The 19,597-nt window shown below is 35.4% G+C and overlaps 2 protein-coding genes across 4 annotated transcripts in view; both read right to left on the reverse strand.

Moving 5' to 3' along the window:
* The window catches only part of LOC128028693 (anoctamin-7-like), a 31,068-nt gene extending 26,517 nt beyond the window's left edge, over positions 1–4,551 (reverse strand). Inside the window, exons 1-6 of the mRNA XM_052615982.1 lie at positions 4,402–4,551; positions 2,930–3,083; positions 2,614–2,671; positions 2,276–2,424; positions 1,005–1,112; positions 783–919 (exon numbers count right to left, since the gene is read on the reverse strand). Of these exons, the coding sequence (XP_052471942.1) occupies positions 783–919; positions 1,005–1,112; positions 2,276–2,424; positions 2,614–2,671; positions 2,930–3,016 (539 nt within the window). The 5' untranslated portion in view covers positions 3,017–3,083; positions 4,402–4,551. The remainder of the gene's footprint in view (positions 1–782; positions 920–1,004; positions 1,113–2,275; positions 2,425–2,613; positions 2,672–2,929; positions 3,084–4,401) is intronic.
* A 2,324-nt stretch (positions 4,552–6,875) lies between these two features.
* Positions 6,876–19,597, reverse strand: part of LOC128028695 (endothelin-converting enzyme 2) — a 56,008-nt gene continuing 43,286 nt past the window's right edge. For all 3 annotated transcript variants that reach the window (XM_052615986.1, XM_052615987.1, XM_052615988.1), the window contains 11 exons: positions 18,820–18,962; positions 18,502–18,616; positions 17,458–17,568; positions 17,208–17,306; positions 16,973–17,050; positions 12,524–12,627; positions 12,335–12,445; positions 12,189–12,256; positions 11,834–12,024; positions 11,355–11,450; positions 6,876–10,106 (listed from right to left, as the gene is read on the reverse strand). In XM_052615986.1, coding sequence (XP_052471946.1) covers positions 9,930–10,106; positions 11,355–11,450; positions 11,834–12,024; positions 12,189–12,256; positions 12,335–12,445; positions 12,524–12,627; positions 16,973–17,050; positions 17,208–17,306; positions 17,458–17,568; positions 18,502–18,616; positions 18,820–18,962 — 1,293 coding nt within the window. In that variant the 3' untranslated portion in view covers positions 6,876–9,929. The remainder of the gene's footprint in view (positions 10,107–11,354; positions 11,451–11,833; positions 12,025–12,188; positions 12,257–12,334; positions 12,446–12,523; positions 12,628–16,972; positions 17,051–17,207; positions 17,307–17,457; positions 17,569–18,501; positions 18,617–18,819; positions 18,963–19,597) is intronic.

Consider the following 19,597-nt stretch of genomic DNA (forward strand, 5'->3'; position numbering starts at 1 on the left):
TATTTTAACCAATGATATATCATCTTTATATAACCAAATTAAAGTAAATGAACACGAAATTACACAAGTTGTTTGTAGGTGTGTGTGAGTAAATAAATGGGTCATTTGGCACAGCAAGAACTTTGTGTAAGTGTGTGTTTGGAGTGTGTGATGTGTTAGTCTTTAAGGAGGTGCTGACTCTGCAAACACTAAACTGTATGAACTGTATGCTGCATGACAGGCTCAGATCCTCTTTGTTAGGCACGCAGGGTTTGGATACATGTTTACTGGTTTACTGTTTTTAAGCTCACTTATTTTATTCACAAACCCTCAACTTGGTAAAACTGTGTGAGGTGCATATTCTTGAAGTAGTGCTGTCAATAGTTATGTTTGAGGCAAATTTTGGGACTACTGCATTAAAAAAAAAACTTGCAAAAAATAAAATTAAAATAAAATTGTACAATACATTTACACATGTATGTGCTCAGCTGAGGTGGAAAATTATTTATTTATTCTGTAAGGAAACTAAGATGAAATGACATTTACTGAATACATTCCTGGATTCACAATTATATTATCTTAGAAAAAAATCCACATGCTACCCATGTTGAGCCAACTTTTTATTATTTTATCATTGATACTCGGTGCCAGTTTTTACTCTCTTAAATACATGTGATAGAGACTTGCTTATTTTCAAATGTTTTATGCAATATCTTACATTTTTTCAAAGATTAATTCACAAACTTGGGATGGAAACATGGCTAATGTTAATTTGATGACCAGCAGGCTTCTTGGATCAGTACCTCTCTAGTTTATTGGTGTGGAACTGGCAGGTGTAGTAGTCCGGCGGAAGGTTAGGCACATCTTGTGCCATTATGTTTGGGATGTGCAGTTTTTCTAGGATCTTCTCAGACCAGTTTGATATCGGAGTAGTCACAACCTGAAAAAACCCGACAGAGCAGAACAGTAAGTTATACTTGAGTATATCATTTACTTTTTGATTTAAAAGATCAGGTATGATTTACCTGTAATGGCACTCGAAGGCTGATCTCCTCTGCATAATAACACAGAACATTCCAGGGCGCACTCAGAAGGACGTAAGTTGTCTTTGTTTTTTCCTGCAAAACCTCTCTCTGAGACACATTCACAGCAGGAGAAAAAAATGACATTAGAACAGGGGATCTGGCCCTCGAGGTCCGCTTTCCTGCAGAGTTTAGCTCCAAACTTGATCAAACACAACTGAACAAGCTCATCAAGTCTTCAGGATCACTAGAAAGTTACAGCAGGTGAGTTTGAGCAGGTTTGGAGCTAAACTGCAGGAGACACAGAGACAGTTTGGTTTGGGACACCTAATAAGATCTGATTTTGGTTCTTTAAAAGGGCACTTAGGTGTTGATCCTTCTGTAAAAATGTTGAAGCATCCTTAAAGAAAATGTTTTAACTCTAAAGCATGCTATGAATAAATCAGTATTGCCAAGTCTGTGGTTTTCCAGCATTATTGGTCTACTTTATCACTGTTGCCGCCGATTGTTTTTCATGTCAGTGAGTTAAAGCGACCACGATAACATGATATGTACCCCCTGGAATGAGATTTTTTATAGAGAGCCCCTCTCGAAATGCGATTGGGCTAGTTTAGGGTAGTTTTGAGTAGCAATTGGGCGGGTTCTGTTGTGAAAACCTAGCAACCCTGGCATAAATATTCATCAGAATGTGGCAATTTTAAGTAGTATTAATTACTGTTAATCTTAAATTAGTTTTAGTTGTTTAGTATTTAGGACTGCCAGCCCAGGCTAAACAGATGCATTTATGTGTTGTCCGACAGTGTGGAAGGTGTTCAGAAGTGTTGTGGAAAAGTAGTAAAAAAACTAATGCTGTATAACCAATGTCTTGAATCTCCAGCCATGTATGCAGGAATATTCCAATGCCTGGCCTTGTGAAAAAGAAGTGCACTTAAATGTATTGAATGTGCACTTGTAAAGTATAGTTTCTAAAAACTGCAGATGACATTAATGAAATAAATGACTTCATGACAGTTTCTTAACACACTTAAGAAAACTTTTAAAAAGTGCACATTGTAATAAAGCCTTGCTTACTTTAAAGTACATTTTAAATCATTATGTTTTCCAAACACATTACATTCAGTTTGAGCTTAAGTATATGCTTTTATATTATGCCTATTTCCATAATAAGTACACTTCTTTTTCACAAGGCTGTATAGGACTGTGGCTGCAACCCAAATCTAGAACTCGATGCACATGATGTATGTAGTACATGTAAATGTAATGGCATTACCTACCGTCTCCTGATGAAGGCCGGCAGTCTGGAGTCTGGAAAGAAACTCTGCCCTCCACTTCCTGTGAGTGTCACGAGAGGAACCGGACGATACTTCATCTGATTCTGCAAACTTCAGGGGGTTTACAGATTCCTCCCACACCAAGACAAAATCTGACCACACATTCACAACGATGTCTACATGTTGATCAAATTAATTGAAAATAAAAATATTCAGACATATTCAGAAATAACTATTTATCAGACATTGATAGACAAATGAATGGGAAATGTTGTTATTAGAGAATTTCTTTGTCAAAATTCAAGTCTTTTGATTGCTGTGTTTGTCTGCCCAGTCCTCACCGATCCGGGTGACCCCATCACTGAACACGTTCTTGTTTTCCTGAGGTGCTGCACTCATCTGTGAGTAACATGCAGACATATCCATTATCAATATGCTTATGAAGAACTGATATTCATATAGAAAATTCGTAGGAAAACCTGTAATGTATGTCTATCATAGATATTAATGGTGAGAGGTGAGGAAATTTGGCATGTTTTCATACATTGTTAACTGCTAATTAGCTTCCTCTCTTTGTGACCACTGATGATTTTTGTAAACCTGCACTTATTTAAACACACACACACACACACACACACACACAGATGGTTGTGGTACCTCCATGCTCCCGTAGGCTTTTTCAGGATGGTCCGAGAGGGTGATAAGCGTGGAGATGTCCTCCACTAAATTCTTCTTCCTTTTCATCTTTATCCCGAAATAGCTAGTTCACCTGTGTGTTTTCTGACCGCCAATCTGAAAATCCTCTGCACGTCTTTAAAACATGATATTATATGTTATTATTTTGTAATAAAGCACCAAAAAAAAAAAAAAAAAAAAAAATCTGCCATGTACAATATCAGTAAAAAGTTTTTAATATTTTTTTTTAAATGATCTTCTGCTGACCAAAGCTGCATTTAAATGTCTTACTGTTCCTTTTTAATGCCTCTACTGAACAAAAATACTCATATCTTCTTTAAAAAGAAATTTTGGTAATGCCAGAACTTGTGACCATAGTTGTTTTTGGGAAACCAACCCCAGTTTTGGCTGTTTCAGTGTAGTTTTGAGGTATTGCAATAGTCTTGGGTCAAATAGAACATGAGAGCAAAATAGTTCTCACCATAAACGTGCACATAAAACTTAAACACCGACATGTATATAAAGTGAGATGACTAATTATTGAATACAGAAAAGGAAACACTTCAAAACATGACCCAATAAAAGATGTGCACCTACTTATAGAAAAGCTCCTTAAAGAGGCTTGAGTCCCTGAGAGACCATCATACAAAATATCTAACCAAGTGGTGTTAAGCGCTCTCTTTTTGTGCCACTACAGCAATGTTAGCTCTGATCTGTAAAGCAGATGTAGTAGAGAACAGAGGAAGAGGATGTTAGTGGAGGGGTCAGCGAGTACAGCGCTTACGAATTAAGCCATCTGAGGGCCAATCTGGGTCAGGTGTCATGTCACAACAATTCATGCTTTAAGTTAATACAAGACATAGTCAACCAGACGATGAACACTATTAACAGCAATTATAATGTGATTGCATAGTAAGTAGCAATATTTTTTTGTATCATTTTAGGCAGTTGATCCTGCTTATATAATGTTCAAAGCTAAATGGATTTTATTTTTATTACTAAATGGATTGTATAGTAAGTATTGGTTTTGATTGTATTGATATATATATACTTTATAGAATATATATATATATATATATATATATTGTTTGTAACATAAAACCCAGTTTAAATTAGGATTTCAGTATTATCGATGTGATAATTTTGAACACTATATTGCTTTAGAATCATGGCTTAAAAATATAACTCTATAAAACACTTGATGTTTAGACAAATTAAGTGACTTCACTTCACACCGAATTACTCTTGACTTACAAGGATTCGAACCCTATTAGTCAAAAAGGAGAACGTTTTTTTACATTTTCTCTATAAATGTATTTATTCATCCATACAATTTGATCAAAGATACTTATAAATAATACAATACACTCCAACTTCCTGTCAACTACGTCTCACAGCTCATAGGCAGTGCTTTTTGTTTGGGGGGGGGGGGTATTCGCCATCTCTCTGCTCACCTGTAGTTTCTTTCCTGAATCTCTCTCCTCCTCTTGCATTGGCTGACCGTCGCTGCTCCAGTTCTCCTCAGCTCAGAGATGGTGACTTTATATTTAAAAGCCTGTCCAAGCGGCTCTTTCCAAGACTCCAGAGCAGCTGCAGGAACAAACTCTAAGACAGGAAAGGAGGAATAGAGTGCAAGTGAAGAGGGAAAGAAAGGGTAGAGTCTGCTCGTGTTTACTGTTAAGGAGGAGTCTCTCTCAACTTCACCTACACATTTGCAAATACGGACACAAAAAAAAAAAAAACACACACACACTGAAACCAAACACTAATAAATGACTGATATGGTTTCAGATGAAGAGATCTGGTTAAGTTTTCAGCTTTAGTTTTAAACATTATTTCTTATTATTATTTGGTGCTATTAAATGGGGGAAATAACATGATAAATAACACAATCTTACACTGATGCAGTTGCTGACACACATGATGCAGATCAACGACTGACTGTGTGATGGGGGACAATTGCACGATTGTGAAAGTTCAATAATCAAAAAGATATGAGTTAAATTTTAGACACAGTTTTGAACTTTGCAAATGGAAAGTTTAATACAAAACCACAACAAAACTTGTAACTTTTTAAGCGACACAGTGTTTCGTTACCGAATGAATTCATGCATTGAGTGAACAAATAATGATTCAGTGACTCATTCATAAAGATAATTTCCTGCATTTCTGAATGAATCAGCTGTTTGAGTGAATCGGTTGAATGAATGACTCACTTATTATTTACACACAAACGCACACACACACACACACACACACACACACACACACACACACACACACATGTATATATATATATATATATATATATATATATATATATATATATATATATATATATATATTAGGGCTGGTAATTTAATGCGTTAATTAGATTAATTAATTATGGAGCAAAAATTATGTGTTAAATTTATAAATGCATTTTATACACAAAATATAAAGACAAATCAGAACTGTTCAACCTTGAGCTACCCACAGTGGCACTTCATTTTTAATCCACATTTTGAACGGATTTGGTGAACCATTGGCCATGGTCATGTTGGATTTGAAGTGGCGCTGCACAGACCGATTGGTGTATGACATCAAAGTACCACGACAGCGATTCAAAAGCACAAAAAGTCGTCTGCTCGCTTAGCTCTTGCGGTACTTTGATGTCACTCAACGATCAGTCTGATGGTGATGATCCGCTTCAAGTCGATCAAACCTAATGAATCGATGAACCATTTACTTCACTCCTGAATGAATCAGCCATTTGAACAAATCAAACGAATGAATAAATGACTCGATGAAATAATGATTAAGCCATTTACCACCACCTACTGGTAGTTTTCGTTTATTAGAGTATAATTTTATTAAATAAATAATTTAATATTTTCATAGTAATAATAATACAATTAAGAAAATAAATTACTAAAGTTATAGTTCACCCAAACAAAAATTACAATTCTGTCATCATGTACTCACATGGTCCAAAAGAGTATATGTAATAAAAATGAATAATTAAACTGCATTGTAATTAAATTTTTCATGTGTGGCATGAGGTCTAGACAACACTAAAAATCTGACTAAACACCGTAAAGAAGCTCAGATAAATACAATTATTATTACGTAATACTGTAACGAGGAGCCAGAGGCGTTCGGATCCATGTGCAGAACTTTATTCAGAGAATGGTCGGACAGGCAGAAATCAGGAATGGCGTCAGGTATGTTAGGGGTACCAGAATCGAAAACAGAACCAAGCAGAGATCGGGGCAGGCAGCAGAGAAAAAGAGTCTAAATACACAATCCAAGATCGGACATGGGACGATCAAACACAAACAAAAATGCTCAGAGATGCTAGACAGGCTAAACAAGACTTTGCAGTGAGTGAAAGTGATTGTGTCGCTTATATGTGTGTGTAAATGAGGTGCAGGTGTGGCAAGGAAATTGGCTTATGAATGAGGTGCAGGTGTGGCAAGGTGATTGTGATGCAGTGACTCAAGGGAGATGTAGTTCGGGTGTGGTGCAACAGTATGAGAGGTGCTAGTGTCCAAATGATATGGTGACATCTGGTGGTTGAAGGGTGGAATGGTCCTGAGTGGAGTGCCCTCTACTGAATTTCATGGGCACTCCAGCTAATGATAGTGACAAATACATTGTTAGTTATTAAATGAAACTTTTTCATGGTAAAGATTATAATACACCAGTGACCTCTAAACAGTTCAGGAACAAATCTCACACATTTGGATCTAATTTCAACTATATACAAAAAAACAACATACTGTTCCGTTTTAGTACCTTTTGAAATTGTACTGTACCACCCAGTGATAGTAAGGCTTTTTTTTTAAATGTTTTTGAGAGTTCACTTTTTCCTTTATTTCCTTAATCAAACCGAACATGTTTCAGCAGTAACAAAGTGAATGTTTTGAAAATAAAGCAAGTTGAAATGTTGTTTTTATAATATATATCCTTTATTTCATGTTCATTGACAGCTCTCTAAATTGACTGTTGTTCTACACGCTGGGCAGAGCATTTTCCCATCAACTAATATTTCAGGGAATGTCTCATAAAAAAAGAAAAAAAAAGAAAAAGAAAATGAAAAGAAAAACACAACTCTAAGACCTCTCAAACATCAATGCCAGCAGTACAAAAGAGAGATGACAACATACTACAGTCGATTAAATGGTGACCGTACACTATAAAATAAATAAGGCAACATTTTCATAATGATGACAGACTATTTCAGTATTTAACAGTGAGAGGGTGGACAATATCACCCTGTACAGCCCCATATTAATGAATGGAATGTGTTGTGTGGCACATTAAACGACATTATGGTTAAATTATGATTCATATCTACCATTTCTTTAAGTCAAACTTCTTCGAAACACTGAAAGAGCAGTGTGAATGTCAGATTATGATAGATACCTCCATTCCATTCAAGCCAAACCTCAATTAATGACTTTCATCCAGCAAAAACATGAAGATATCGGAATCATAGAATCATAATCAATCAGGTATCAGTATTAATCAGAGTCAAAACTATCTTTCAGGGATCAAAAGGTAATTCTAAATTGACAAATTGCTATTTGAGACTGAAGTTGGAAAGCAGATATATAACACACTTAAATGGTATTCACTGGCTATTTAAAGGCTTTAAAACATTTCAAGTTTACATTAGTTCTTTTAACTTGAAATGTGTTTAATATATATGTACATCTTATTATGTACATCTTATTCCATAAGTCTACAGTTAATATTTAAGGCCAAAACCAAATGCCTTTTCATGGCATGGTCAGACTCGCATCTGCCCCATAATCCTCATGGTAAACGCCAGCGAAAAGTATTCATGGTGTTTGATAAATACACAAAAGAGAAGCCAAGAGGCGTTCAGTCCGATGTGAATCATTCAAGCAAACAAACATTAAACACCACACGGAGTAAAACTTGTGATGATGGACAACACGAAGAAAAACTAAGGAGTTAAAGCAATATTTCACCCAAAAATTTAATTTACCTCATCTCAGTCCCAACTTATACCACAAAATAGAAATATAACTTGACTGTGACTTCTCCCAAAATATAGATGTAAACTCATAATTCAGAGAAGAATATCCTCAGTTGTGATTTTTTATTTTGTGGCTGAAATAAGCTTTCATACAAACCCGTATGACTTTCTTAAAAAACAAAAACGAAAGATATTTCAAGAAATATTCATGCTGCTCTTTTCCATTCAACTACAGCACATAAAATGTTAAAATTTCTTTGAAAACCTTTACCAAATGTGTATGTCCCAATATATACAGTGATTGTTAACCGTTAGAATTTTTAGGGGCATTACATTTAGCAGTTCACCTCAACCTCAGATGATTAGCGGTCTCAGCCTCAAGCCATGCAGAAATGTGGATGTTTAAATGCCAGCTGAGGGAATAAGATGCCAAACACTTACAGATTGAGCTTTTAAAATGGTGCAATTCAACTCTGGTTTAAAAAAAAACAAAAGCAATAAACCAACAAAAGGTGAATTTAGCAGCATTCAAAAAACATCAAATGACAAAACCGGCCTGCTTTATGGAAGCAGAAACCTGATTCAGAAGAAAAACTGGCCAACAGCATAAACATTCAGATTCATAACACATACTTGCAACTGAAAACAACGGAGAAGGAATCACACACGACAACTATCCAACCTGAAACAGGTGATTTAAATGATCGAGCATACAATGACGTCTGACGCAACTCACTGAAACACAGAAGGCATGCTGGGAAGTTTAGCAGACGATAACAAAATGTTTTTGGGTGAATCTCAAGATATTCCAAGAATGTGACACATTTCAGTCCAACATCAGAGCCTGTTTTAATGATTTTCAAAACGTCAAGAAACATTTCTGATTATTATGAAAGATCGAAATAGTTGTGCTGCTTAATATTTTTGTGGCAATTGTGAAATTGGATAATTGACAAAAAATTATATATATATATATACTGTATATATTCATTTCATTTTCATATATTTTTTCATTATTATTTTAGATTTTTGATCTCATTACAATCTAATGAAATGTAATGAATCTGGTGGAATAATGTGCTATTTTTTCATGGAAATCGAGTGGGAAAATTCTTTATAGTTCTACAAACTGACATTTTTATGCAAATAATAATAATCTATTAACTTTGGAGTGAAATATGACTCAAACATAGGTGAGATTCACCTTTTTAGTGGTTTTCAGAACGTAACATGACAGCACTTCAGCAGAACTGACAAAGATCAGCACGACATGGAGACGGAAAAATACATCCTTCACACACTCAACTCAACGTCGCAAAACACAGTGGAATTATGGAGTAACTGAAGGCGAAGCGTTCACTTACACAAGGAACAAACCTACAATTGTTCTTTGGCAAAAAGCAGTTTAAAATGAACATCTCATTTCAACTTTGTCAAGACCGAATCATGACACACAGGACGGATGAACAAACAGTGGCTCTCCCTGTCATTTGATAGCGTTTCTTTGAAATCACAATTGGGAAATAGGCTCTCATCCTTGAAAGGTCTTCCTTCCTGTGGGGGTCACAGATGTAGTTCAGCACTTCCTGTGAGGTCACTGGGAGAACATGAAGTTTCCTGTGAAGTCATCACAGATGGATCCAAACATTTCCTGTGGGGTTCCACGGAGAGGGGTTCCAGCGGCATCACAGTGCTCACATCTTCCCGATCAGAAGACGAGATCAGAATCAGGCCTGTTTTAAATCAAGGTATGAAGCACACAAACACACATGTAAGCGTGGGACCCTTAATGTCTCCCAAGGTCAGTGAACAAATAAATAAAGAGAGTCTGATGTGGCATTGGAGAAGAGCGGTAGCAGGTGCTCGCTTCATCCTCCTGCTTTAAGCCTGACTTCTCAAATAACTCTGAGCACATAAATAAAATCAGTGCTTGAGAAAGAGCCAGAAAGGCTGGTCTGTGCACGCGGGCTGGTGTCTGGGGGGCGGGAGACGGTCCTACCACACCTCGCAGCGGTGGCCTGAGTTCATGGGGGTGCCCAGAGGACACTGGAAGTGCTCCGTGAACTCGGGCGAGTTGGATAGAGTGCCGATTACACGGTATTTGGGAGGGCTGTGAGGGTCCGTCATCAGGCCCTCGTGAGCGCTTTCTGGAGTTCGGACTGAACACCACACCTACGAAGAAGAGCCATAGGAATGCATGTTTGAGGGTTTCATATGCTTTCACAGACATAGCTCTGATTTGCATTGCGTCTATAAAAAACTTATATATATATTAAGTCTGTAAACTTTTTTTTTTAGAAATAACCCACAACCTTTTGCACCGCAAATGCAATGCTGTACCCCTGAGCCACAGGAACATATGATTTTAAATTAATGATATGACTTAAAATAATTGTATATTAGTGTACACAAATATAAGATTACATTAATAAAATGAAATTATATTTAAAACAATTCAATGTAAATGCATTTAAATTTAATAAAATGTTATACTAATATATTAAATTAAATAACCCCATTTGAACATTAAACTAAATGTATTTTCTTGATTAAAATTAACCAAGACAATTGTTTATCGTTAAGTACTAATACTTAGTATAAATTATAATATCTTAATATATTAACATATTTTATATGTTATATAACATTAATATATTAACACAACTCTTATAAGTTATAGACATTATTTATAATATACTCCACAATTACTGTATATTAACTCTTTTTTTATGATTTATCTATCTCTTTTGCTCACTTTATTTGATAAAGAATACAGTAAAAAGGCCAATATTGTGAAATATTATTGCAATTAAAGCAGAAACTTTTTCCATTTTAAATATGGAATTTAAATTTGGAATTTAAATAATTAATTTCTGTGATGCTAAGCAGAAATAATTTTAATATGCTCATTTTCTGCTTAACAATGTTACTGTTTTTACTTTATTTTTCATAAGAAAATGTTCAGCCCTGGTGCAAAAAAAAAAGATAATTATTTCAAAAACAGTCCAAAAAAATCTGAATTATCCCAAGCTTTTTAACTGTAGTGTACACACACACACACACACACACATACACGCACACACACACATACACAAACTATACTTATTTTATAATTTAATACATATTTATATGACATATTAAAAACATGTCCTCAGTTCATAATACCTACAACCATTTTAATCTATGTTGCTGTATCAAACCGTGTTGTAGAAAGTGTTATTTTATTATTTAAAAAATTATATTTTTTATTTTTAAGCAAATGCATTTCTGATTCTGTTACCATATCACACAGTGACTGACAGGTTAATACTTGGTCTCACAGCATCTTTTTTTATTTTTATTTATTTTTACAGTCGATATTTCATATCATACATGTAACTACTAAGCAAAGGTTTCTTTATTGTGTGTGTCTTTTCATACCTGAGCAAAACCTACGAAGAAGAGCTGGTCGTTTGTCAGATTGACAGCTGGGAGCCTCTTCTCTTCACCGTTCTTCTGCACCCATGAGCGATACGCCTGCAAAACAAACAGAAATCTCCAAATCAGTCTGTATTAAAAAGAATTTAAAAAAATAATGTTTTATATGAATGACCACTAGAGGGAGGTTCTTCTAAGAATATTCAATAAGAAATTTCCAGTGGGATGCTTTTATGAAATGTAACGTGCTTCTCTAATGGCTTTGAATACACATCCACTCTGAAGGTGGACATCCACTCTCAGGCCTGTCATTTCAATTATTGAATATGAGTGCCCGTACAAACCTCTAAAAAGATTTTTTTAAGGCTGGCATACAGTCAAGTGTAGGAAATGGTTGGGGGCTTAATGTCTGCATCATTTCCACACCTTTCGTTGCATATGAACAAAAACAGCTAAAACCCAAAAGCTGAAATGCGACCTACGTGATAGGCAGCTTTCAAGCCGCCGTTATCTGCGATGTTTTCTCCCAGGGTCTGTTTGCCGTTGATGTGCTCTCCGTTGATGGTGTACTGAGTGTACTGATCAATCATGCACTCGGTGCGGTTCTTAAACGCGTCCACCGAGGAGTTCTGCCACCACGGCCGAAGGTTTCCATCTTTGTCATACTCTCTGCCTGTGGAACAGAATTAAAGGGGTTATATAATGAAATACTGAATTCTTCTCAACCGGTCAAAATACAACAGCCTATAAACTTTCAGGACTCAAAAAAGCTTGAACTGAAATCAGGCAACTAGTGTACTATCAAGTATAACTGGACATCATGGGAGGACTTCTTACCTTGGTCATCGAAGGCATGTGTTAACTCATGTCCCATCACCACTCCAATGCCACCAAAGTTTAAAGCTCTGTGAGACAAACCAAAACATCTCAGTTATGGAAGAAAAACGATTTTCTTTATAACTCTTTTAGCCATGTCTGCTCACTTGGGGTGATTCTGGGCGTAGAAGGGGGCCTGTAAGATGCCGGCGGGGAAGACGATTCCGTTCTTGGTGGGCATGTAGTATGCGTTCACCGTGGGTGGAGTCATGCTCCATCTACAGCACACAGAAATCAGCCGTCAGCTCACACTACGTCTCACATGCTTCTCTCTTAACACACACTCTTACACTCACTGGTCTCTGTTGGGCGGCTTGCGCAGCTGGTCTGCCATCACTCGCGCTGAGAAGTTATAGAAGTTGATCATATTCTGGAAGAAGTTGTCTTCTGTTACCTCGTACTGCAAGAAAATCACATCACATTGCCTGTTAGCTGGGATATTTTGAATTATTAATCAAGTAAATAAAAGTATTTAACAAATCAATCAATCAATTTATAATCTAATCCAATCTAATATAAACATCTTGGCATGATTTTAATCTTATGCTCACCCAGGCTGCATTTATTTAACCCAAAAAAAATAAATAAATAATTTAAAAAAAAAAAAATAATATATATATATATATATATATATATATATATATGTAAATATTATTAAAATTCATAATAACAGTTTTGCATTTGATTATATTTTCAAATGTTGTTTATTCCTATAATGCAAAGCTGAATTTTAGCATCATTAAATGATCCTTTAAGAAATCATTCTAACATGCTGATTTGCTGCTCAAGAAACATTTATTATTATCAAAATATTACGGAGCATGACATGCAAGAAAACATAAATTGTGCGCATAGTTTGTTAATTTGTTCCTCGATTTGCCAATTTGTTCCCTCAATTCGCGAATTCATTCCCTTGATTCGCAAATCCGTTCCCTCGATTCGCTAATTTATTCCCTCGATTCGTTCCCTCTATTCACGAATTTGTTCCTCGATTCGCTAATCCGTTCCCTCGATTCGCTAATCCGTTCCCTCAATTCGCTAATCCGTTCCTTCGATTCGCTAATCCGTTCCCTCGATTCGCTAATCCATTTAATCCGTTCCCTCGATTCGCGAATCCGTTCCCTCAATTCGCTAATTCATTCCCTCGATTTGCTAATCCGTTCCCTTGATACGCTAATCCGTTCCCTCGATTCGCTAATTCGTTCCCTCGATTTGTTCCCTCGATTCGCTAATTCGTTCCCTCAATTCGCTAATTCATTCCCTCTATTTGCTAATCCGTTCCCTTGATACGCTAATTCGTTCCCTCGATTTGCTAATCCGTCCCCTTGATACACTAATCCGTTCCCTCGATTCGCTAATACCTTCCCTCGATTTGCTAATTCGTTCCCTCGATTTGATAATTTATTTATTTATTTAAAGTTTATTTAACAGGGACCATACAAGCAAACATAGTTACAATACAAAGCCTGTAACTGATGTGCAGCATATAGAGATTATAGCTAGTGCTAATTTTCAACTCCTGTCCCTGGTTGGGCATTTCTAAGAACATTATAAAACAAATACATACATAAAAACAAGAAATACTACAAAACTATGTATATATAGATATACACATATATACATACACATACACACATACATACATACCTAATCATACACAATTATAACAACAATTAAAAATGTATACAATTTTGATTTGTCTTTAGCCAGAGCTTAATCCTGGAAGTGAACTTTTTGAAGTCAGATATGGCCTTAATATCAGATGGTAATGCATTCCATAGCCTACAGCTCTTAACAGAAAAGGCAGTCTGTGCAAAGCTTGTCCTACAGTATGGTATTGTACAGTTATGATTTGTACTAGTTCTAGTAACTCTTTGGTTGTTCTGTATTTCAATAAATTTACTAAGAGGCTCAGGTGCTAAATTATTAATACACTTGAAGATTAATTTTAGGAAACATAAATTACTAAAGCTTTCAAAGCTTAATATTTTATATTTCTCCAGTATGTAACAGTGATGATAGCGGATTGGCTTTTTATCCATAATTTTTATTGCTCGATTGTAAAGTGAACCAATGTGTTTTGTTGCAGACGGAGCTGCTTGCCCCCAAACTGTCATGCAGTATGAAATATGTGAAAACACCATAGCATGCATGTACAGTAGGGCAGCCTGATTTGGTATATAGTGTCTGATTAATTTAAAACAGTTGAGATTTCTTTGTATTGTTTTAGAGATTTTCTTGATATGTTTAGTAAAATTAAGTTGAGGATCTATAACCAATCCAAGGTATGTGAATTCTGTTACAGATTGAATTTTTTCATTTTGCAAGTTAACTTTAAATCTTTTATTTAGATCAAGTTTCTTAATAGAAAAACACATAGAGACTGTCTTTGTAAAATTTAGCACCAACTGATTTTGATTGAGCCACTGTCCGACATCAGCCATATATGCAGAGAGAACATCAGCAGCCAACTCTGGTGACTTAGCGGGTGCATAAAGAACTGCATCATCTGCATAGAGCTGGAAGTTGGCGCCTGAACAGTGTAATGGTAGGTCATTAATAAAAAGACTGAACAACAAAGGACCAAGTACGGAGCCCTGTTGTATGCCCCTTTTGATGTTCAAGAGTGAGGATTTTTCCTGGTCAACTTTAACACACTGTACTCTAGCCTGAAGATAAGACGCAAACCACTGTACTGCCTTAGTAGAAAAATTAAAAGATGACATTTTAGTTAAAAGTAAACTATGGTTGATTGTATCAAATGCCTTTTTAAGGTCAAGGAAAACAGCTCCCACCACATCACCCCTATCCAGTGATTTCTTTACATTTTCAATAAAACAGCAGTTTGCAATTTCAGTGGAATAACCTGATCTAAAACCAAACTGCTGTGAGTGGAGGAACTGATTGGCTTCTAAGTGATCAACCATTTGTGCTGCTACAACTTTCTCAATAACTTTAGATAAAATAGGTAAAATAGATATGGGACGATAGTTACACATAGAGTCCTGACTTCCTGATTTAAATACTGGCACAATTACTGCTTTTTTCCATCCTAAAGGAAATGTACAGGTTCTTATAGAAAGATTTACAAGATATGTAAGAGGTTTAACTAACACTGTTACATATTTTTTTCAACTATTCATCATATATAAATCATTTGTTTTGGAATTAGACAATTTATTAATAATTTCTAAGATGTTTGTCTCCGGAACCTCTGTAATATGAAATGAATCTACAGAAGTCACTCCAGTTGTATAATTGAGGTCTTTAGATTCAAAATCTTTTATTAGTTCTTCTACTGATTGCACAAAATATGAATTTAATTCATTAGCCATAACGGCGTTATTATTTATGTTCTTTCCATTTATGTTAAGTTCCTTCATCCCCTGTTTATTTGGTTTATTAGTCAGATTGTTTAAGTGTCTCCAGATGGAATTATTATTGCCTTTAGAATTACCTATAAGTTGAGTATAATATGAAACTTTTGCTTTACGTAGTTCTAACACCACTTTATTTCTTAGACTTTTGTAGGTTAACAAATCAGTATTCATTTTTGAGCATAATGATTTTTTCAGAGCCAGATCTCTCTTCTTCATAAGCTTTCTGATTTCATTACTTATCCATGGTACAGTGTCTTTCTTTCTACATCTTTTTTTTATTAGAAATTTGTCTATTAATCCTGAAATAGCTGTAGTCATAGAATTACAGCACTCATCTACATCATCCACAGCCATGATCTGCTCCCAATTTAAGTTATTAAGTTCTCTTTCGAACTGCACAGTTTTAGCTTCAGGAATGATAAATGATAATTTATCACAACCAGATTTGCCAAAATACTGTAGCCGCTTTCTGGTCAGTTTTCTAACTGTCAGAATCATGTTGTGGTCTGAGAGACCTGTTATCAGATTGTACGTCCTCGTTATATGTTCTGGTTTATTGGTAAACGCCATATCAATCAGGGTCTTGGTCTGCCTTGTTATCCTAGTGGGCCCTTTAATCATTTGTAGATAATTAAATTTTGTCATAATTGTTTTTAATTTTTGTTTACCACTTTTTCCCAACCAATTAATATTAAAATCACCATACCATACAGTTTCTCTATAAGAATCAAATTGCTTAGCAACAAGACTTAATTCATCATAAAAAGCAGTGTTATATGAAGGTGGGTTATAAATAACAACAATATTAAAATTCATTGTAGGTGATAAAATAACATTCAAAGCTAGACATTCCAGAGTTGTTTTCAATTCAACTATGTGACATTTAAATTGATCTTTTATGTATATCAAAACTCCGTTCCCTTGATACGCTAATCCGTTACCTCGATTAGCTAATTCGTTCCCTCGATTCGTTCCCTCGATTCACTAATTCATTCCCTCGATTCACTCATTTGTTCCTTCGATTCGTAAATTGATTCCCTCGATTCGTTAATTTGTTCCTTCGATTTGCTAATTCATTCCCTTGATTTCCCTAAAAAAATACTTATTGACTCAGAACTTTTAGATGGTCCTGTAAATATATATATATATATATATATATATATATATATATATATATATATATATATATATATATATATATATATATATATATATATATATATATTACTAATTTACTGCAGAATTCTTATTATTTTAAATATTTAGATAGTTTGAACTTCATTCAGTCACACTGAAAATCATTTAAGCCTGGAGATAAAGTTTTAGGAATCTAACATGTAAAACAAAATATATTTCCAAACTCACCCCATCATATACATCATCAAGCTCTTTGGGGTCCAGAATGAAGTCTGGAAATCCGATCATGTCATAGATGGCATCCGCCTAGAGCCAGAAAAGACACATTATCCAGATTTATTTTCGGCAAGCTCTGCAAAGTGTTTACAGTTAAGCTGTTTTTGCAGTCTTGAATCCAAGACAAATCCACAATTGTGGGTTATCCAGTCATGCTGCTTTCTCTGTCATTCTCCCTCTCCCTCACCTTGTCCTTGGCAGCTTGTCGGGTCTGTTCATCCATCCATTTCAAATCATCCAGCGCGTCTTTGAAAGCTGTGCGGATTTCATTGATCATCCCCTCCGCCTGCGTTATGACAGAAAGATGGATTGGGAACTGTGTCATTGACTCTGCTGCCACATGGGGGCAAACACACGCCAGCAACGAGAGTATGAAGAAAACACTAGGACATGAGCTTGTTTACTTTAAACATGACATTTGGCTTTACGTGACTCACTATTTCTTTGCTCTGTTTGTCGAAAGTGGCTTTGACGAAAAGAGCACCCAATGCAAAACCGAGAGTGTCATCTGTGTTCCCAATGCACGTCTGCCAGCGTGGAGTGCAGGACTGAATATGAAACAGACATATTGACAAATTACATGCAGATGAACTTAGTTGGCAACCTGAAACAAGCATAAAAACACAGAATGGGTGCCAGATTTTTTATGTGATTATGTCAATTAAAAACATGTTCAACACATCACTAATTGTTCTGCATGTACTCTGATTGAATACACAAATTGTGCAAAACAAAAAGCAGTCTGGACTCTCTCTTTAATGGAAATAATCACATCATTTTGAACATCTGAATGTTTTTTTTTTATTCTATCAAAATGTACTCACACTCATGTCCCTTATTAAAATGCCTAATTTTCCACTTGTAGTGTACTTGAAATCTTAAAAGTACATTTTAAACGCTGTACTTTCAGATTATACAATATTGATGAAAAAAGGCCACTTTAAGTGCACTTAGAGACAGACACTTTCATGACCATGTTTTTTTTTTTACATTTAAAGTACAGTTTAGCTGACTAAGATACTAAAGAACATGTAAAGTATTTGATTGTAATTTAACTCTACCGTGTTATTTGATATTACATTTACATTTAATATGCAGTGTAAAATGTACTAAATTGCAACAACCATATTTAAATAGATCACTACGGAAATTCATCTAAAAGATCTTTCTTAAGTGGGTCATCAATTTGAATATGCATTAACGCAAATGAGAATTGGAGAGGTGAGGAAAAAAAGATTTTTAGTTGAATAATTAATGACTGAAATGTCTGTTCATCACACAAAGCATGTGATGTAATATTGTGTGTGGAACTGTTTTTGGTGATGTAAGGAGCTTTTTCAGTCCCCATTCACTTCCATTATATTTCCATTACATTATATTGTTCCATTAAACAGTCAATAGGGTTTGGAACAACATGAAGGGGAGTAAATAAATGACAACAGAATTATCACTTTGGTGTGAACCATTTCTTCAACACACACCTTCTTGGTGCCGTAGAGGCTCTCCAGCAGTTTGTCCTGAGCGTTCTCAAAGCGCTGGTCCAGACTGGACGCTCCTTTCTGAACCAGATTCCAGATCATGTAATTATTCAAAAGACTGGGGAAGAAAGAGAGAGAATGCATTCACATATCTAAATAAAGGTCCCATGTCTTCATTTCTATTCATTTATTTCTACAGGTAAAGAGAGAGACAGTAACAATATTCAGAGACAGATTCGTTTAGATTCGTAAACAGACACTCTCAGAGGGGACGTCCTCTTCCTGAACTCTGATTCGCTGTAACCCCTGAGACAGTCGTACCTGTGGTCCGTCTTGTTGATGAGATCCGACACCTGTTGCAGGTATTCTTTAGCGTAGACCACCACAGGCTCCGTGTCGTTCAGCTCCAGCGGTGACAGGACGAAGTTCAGATAATCCAACCATTCAACTGCTGGAGACAACATCTATGACCAAAAACAAATGGCATACTGAATATTTCCATCTTAATGTACTGATTAATTGTAAAACATTGGGCTGTTAAGTGAGAACCGCCCCCAACCACTACTGACACCTACTGGTGTGGATGCAGCATTACACAATGGCGAACATTTTCGGTTACAATAATGAGCCAAAATACATACATATCTAATTAAAACTTTACATCTTACAATTAAAACTTTATATGTCGCAATGCTACTTTATTTCTCAAAATATGACTATGACTAAAATATATCTTAATGTGCAATTATGACTATATTTTGTCTTTTTTTTGTCACTTTATATCTCGCAATGTGACTTTATTTCTTGTAAATGTGGCTTTATAAAAGACAGTGTAACTTTGTAGCTCACAATATGACTTTAAATCTCATAACTGGGACTTTATTTCTCACAGTGTGAGTTTATTTCTTGCAGCGTCGCTTTAAATATCACAATTTTGACTTTATATACGGTAAAGTAGGCTGAAAAAAAATGTATGTAGAAACAAATTTCACAAATAATTACAAACAAATGGCAAATAACTTTGAATTAAACATGACATTTTTGAAGTAGAAAGACTTAAACAGTATTTTCTTGTAAAACATACTACAGTAAAAAACTT

This window comes from Carassius gibelio, chromosome A15 (genome assembly GCF_023724105.1).
Source record: "Carassius gibelio isolate Cgi1373 ecotype wild population from Czech Republic chromosome A15, carGib1.2-hapl.c, whole genome shotgun sequence".
Classification (NCBI taxonomy): Eukaryota; Metazoa; Chordata; class Actinopteri; order Cypriniformes; family Cyprinidae; genus Carassius; species Carassius gibelio.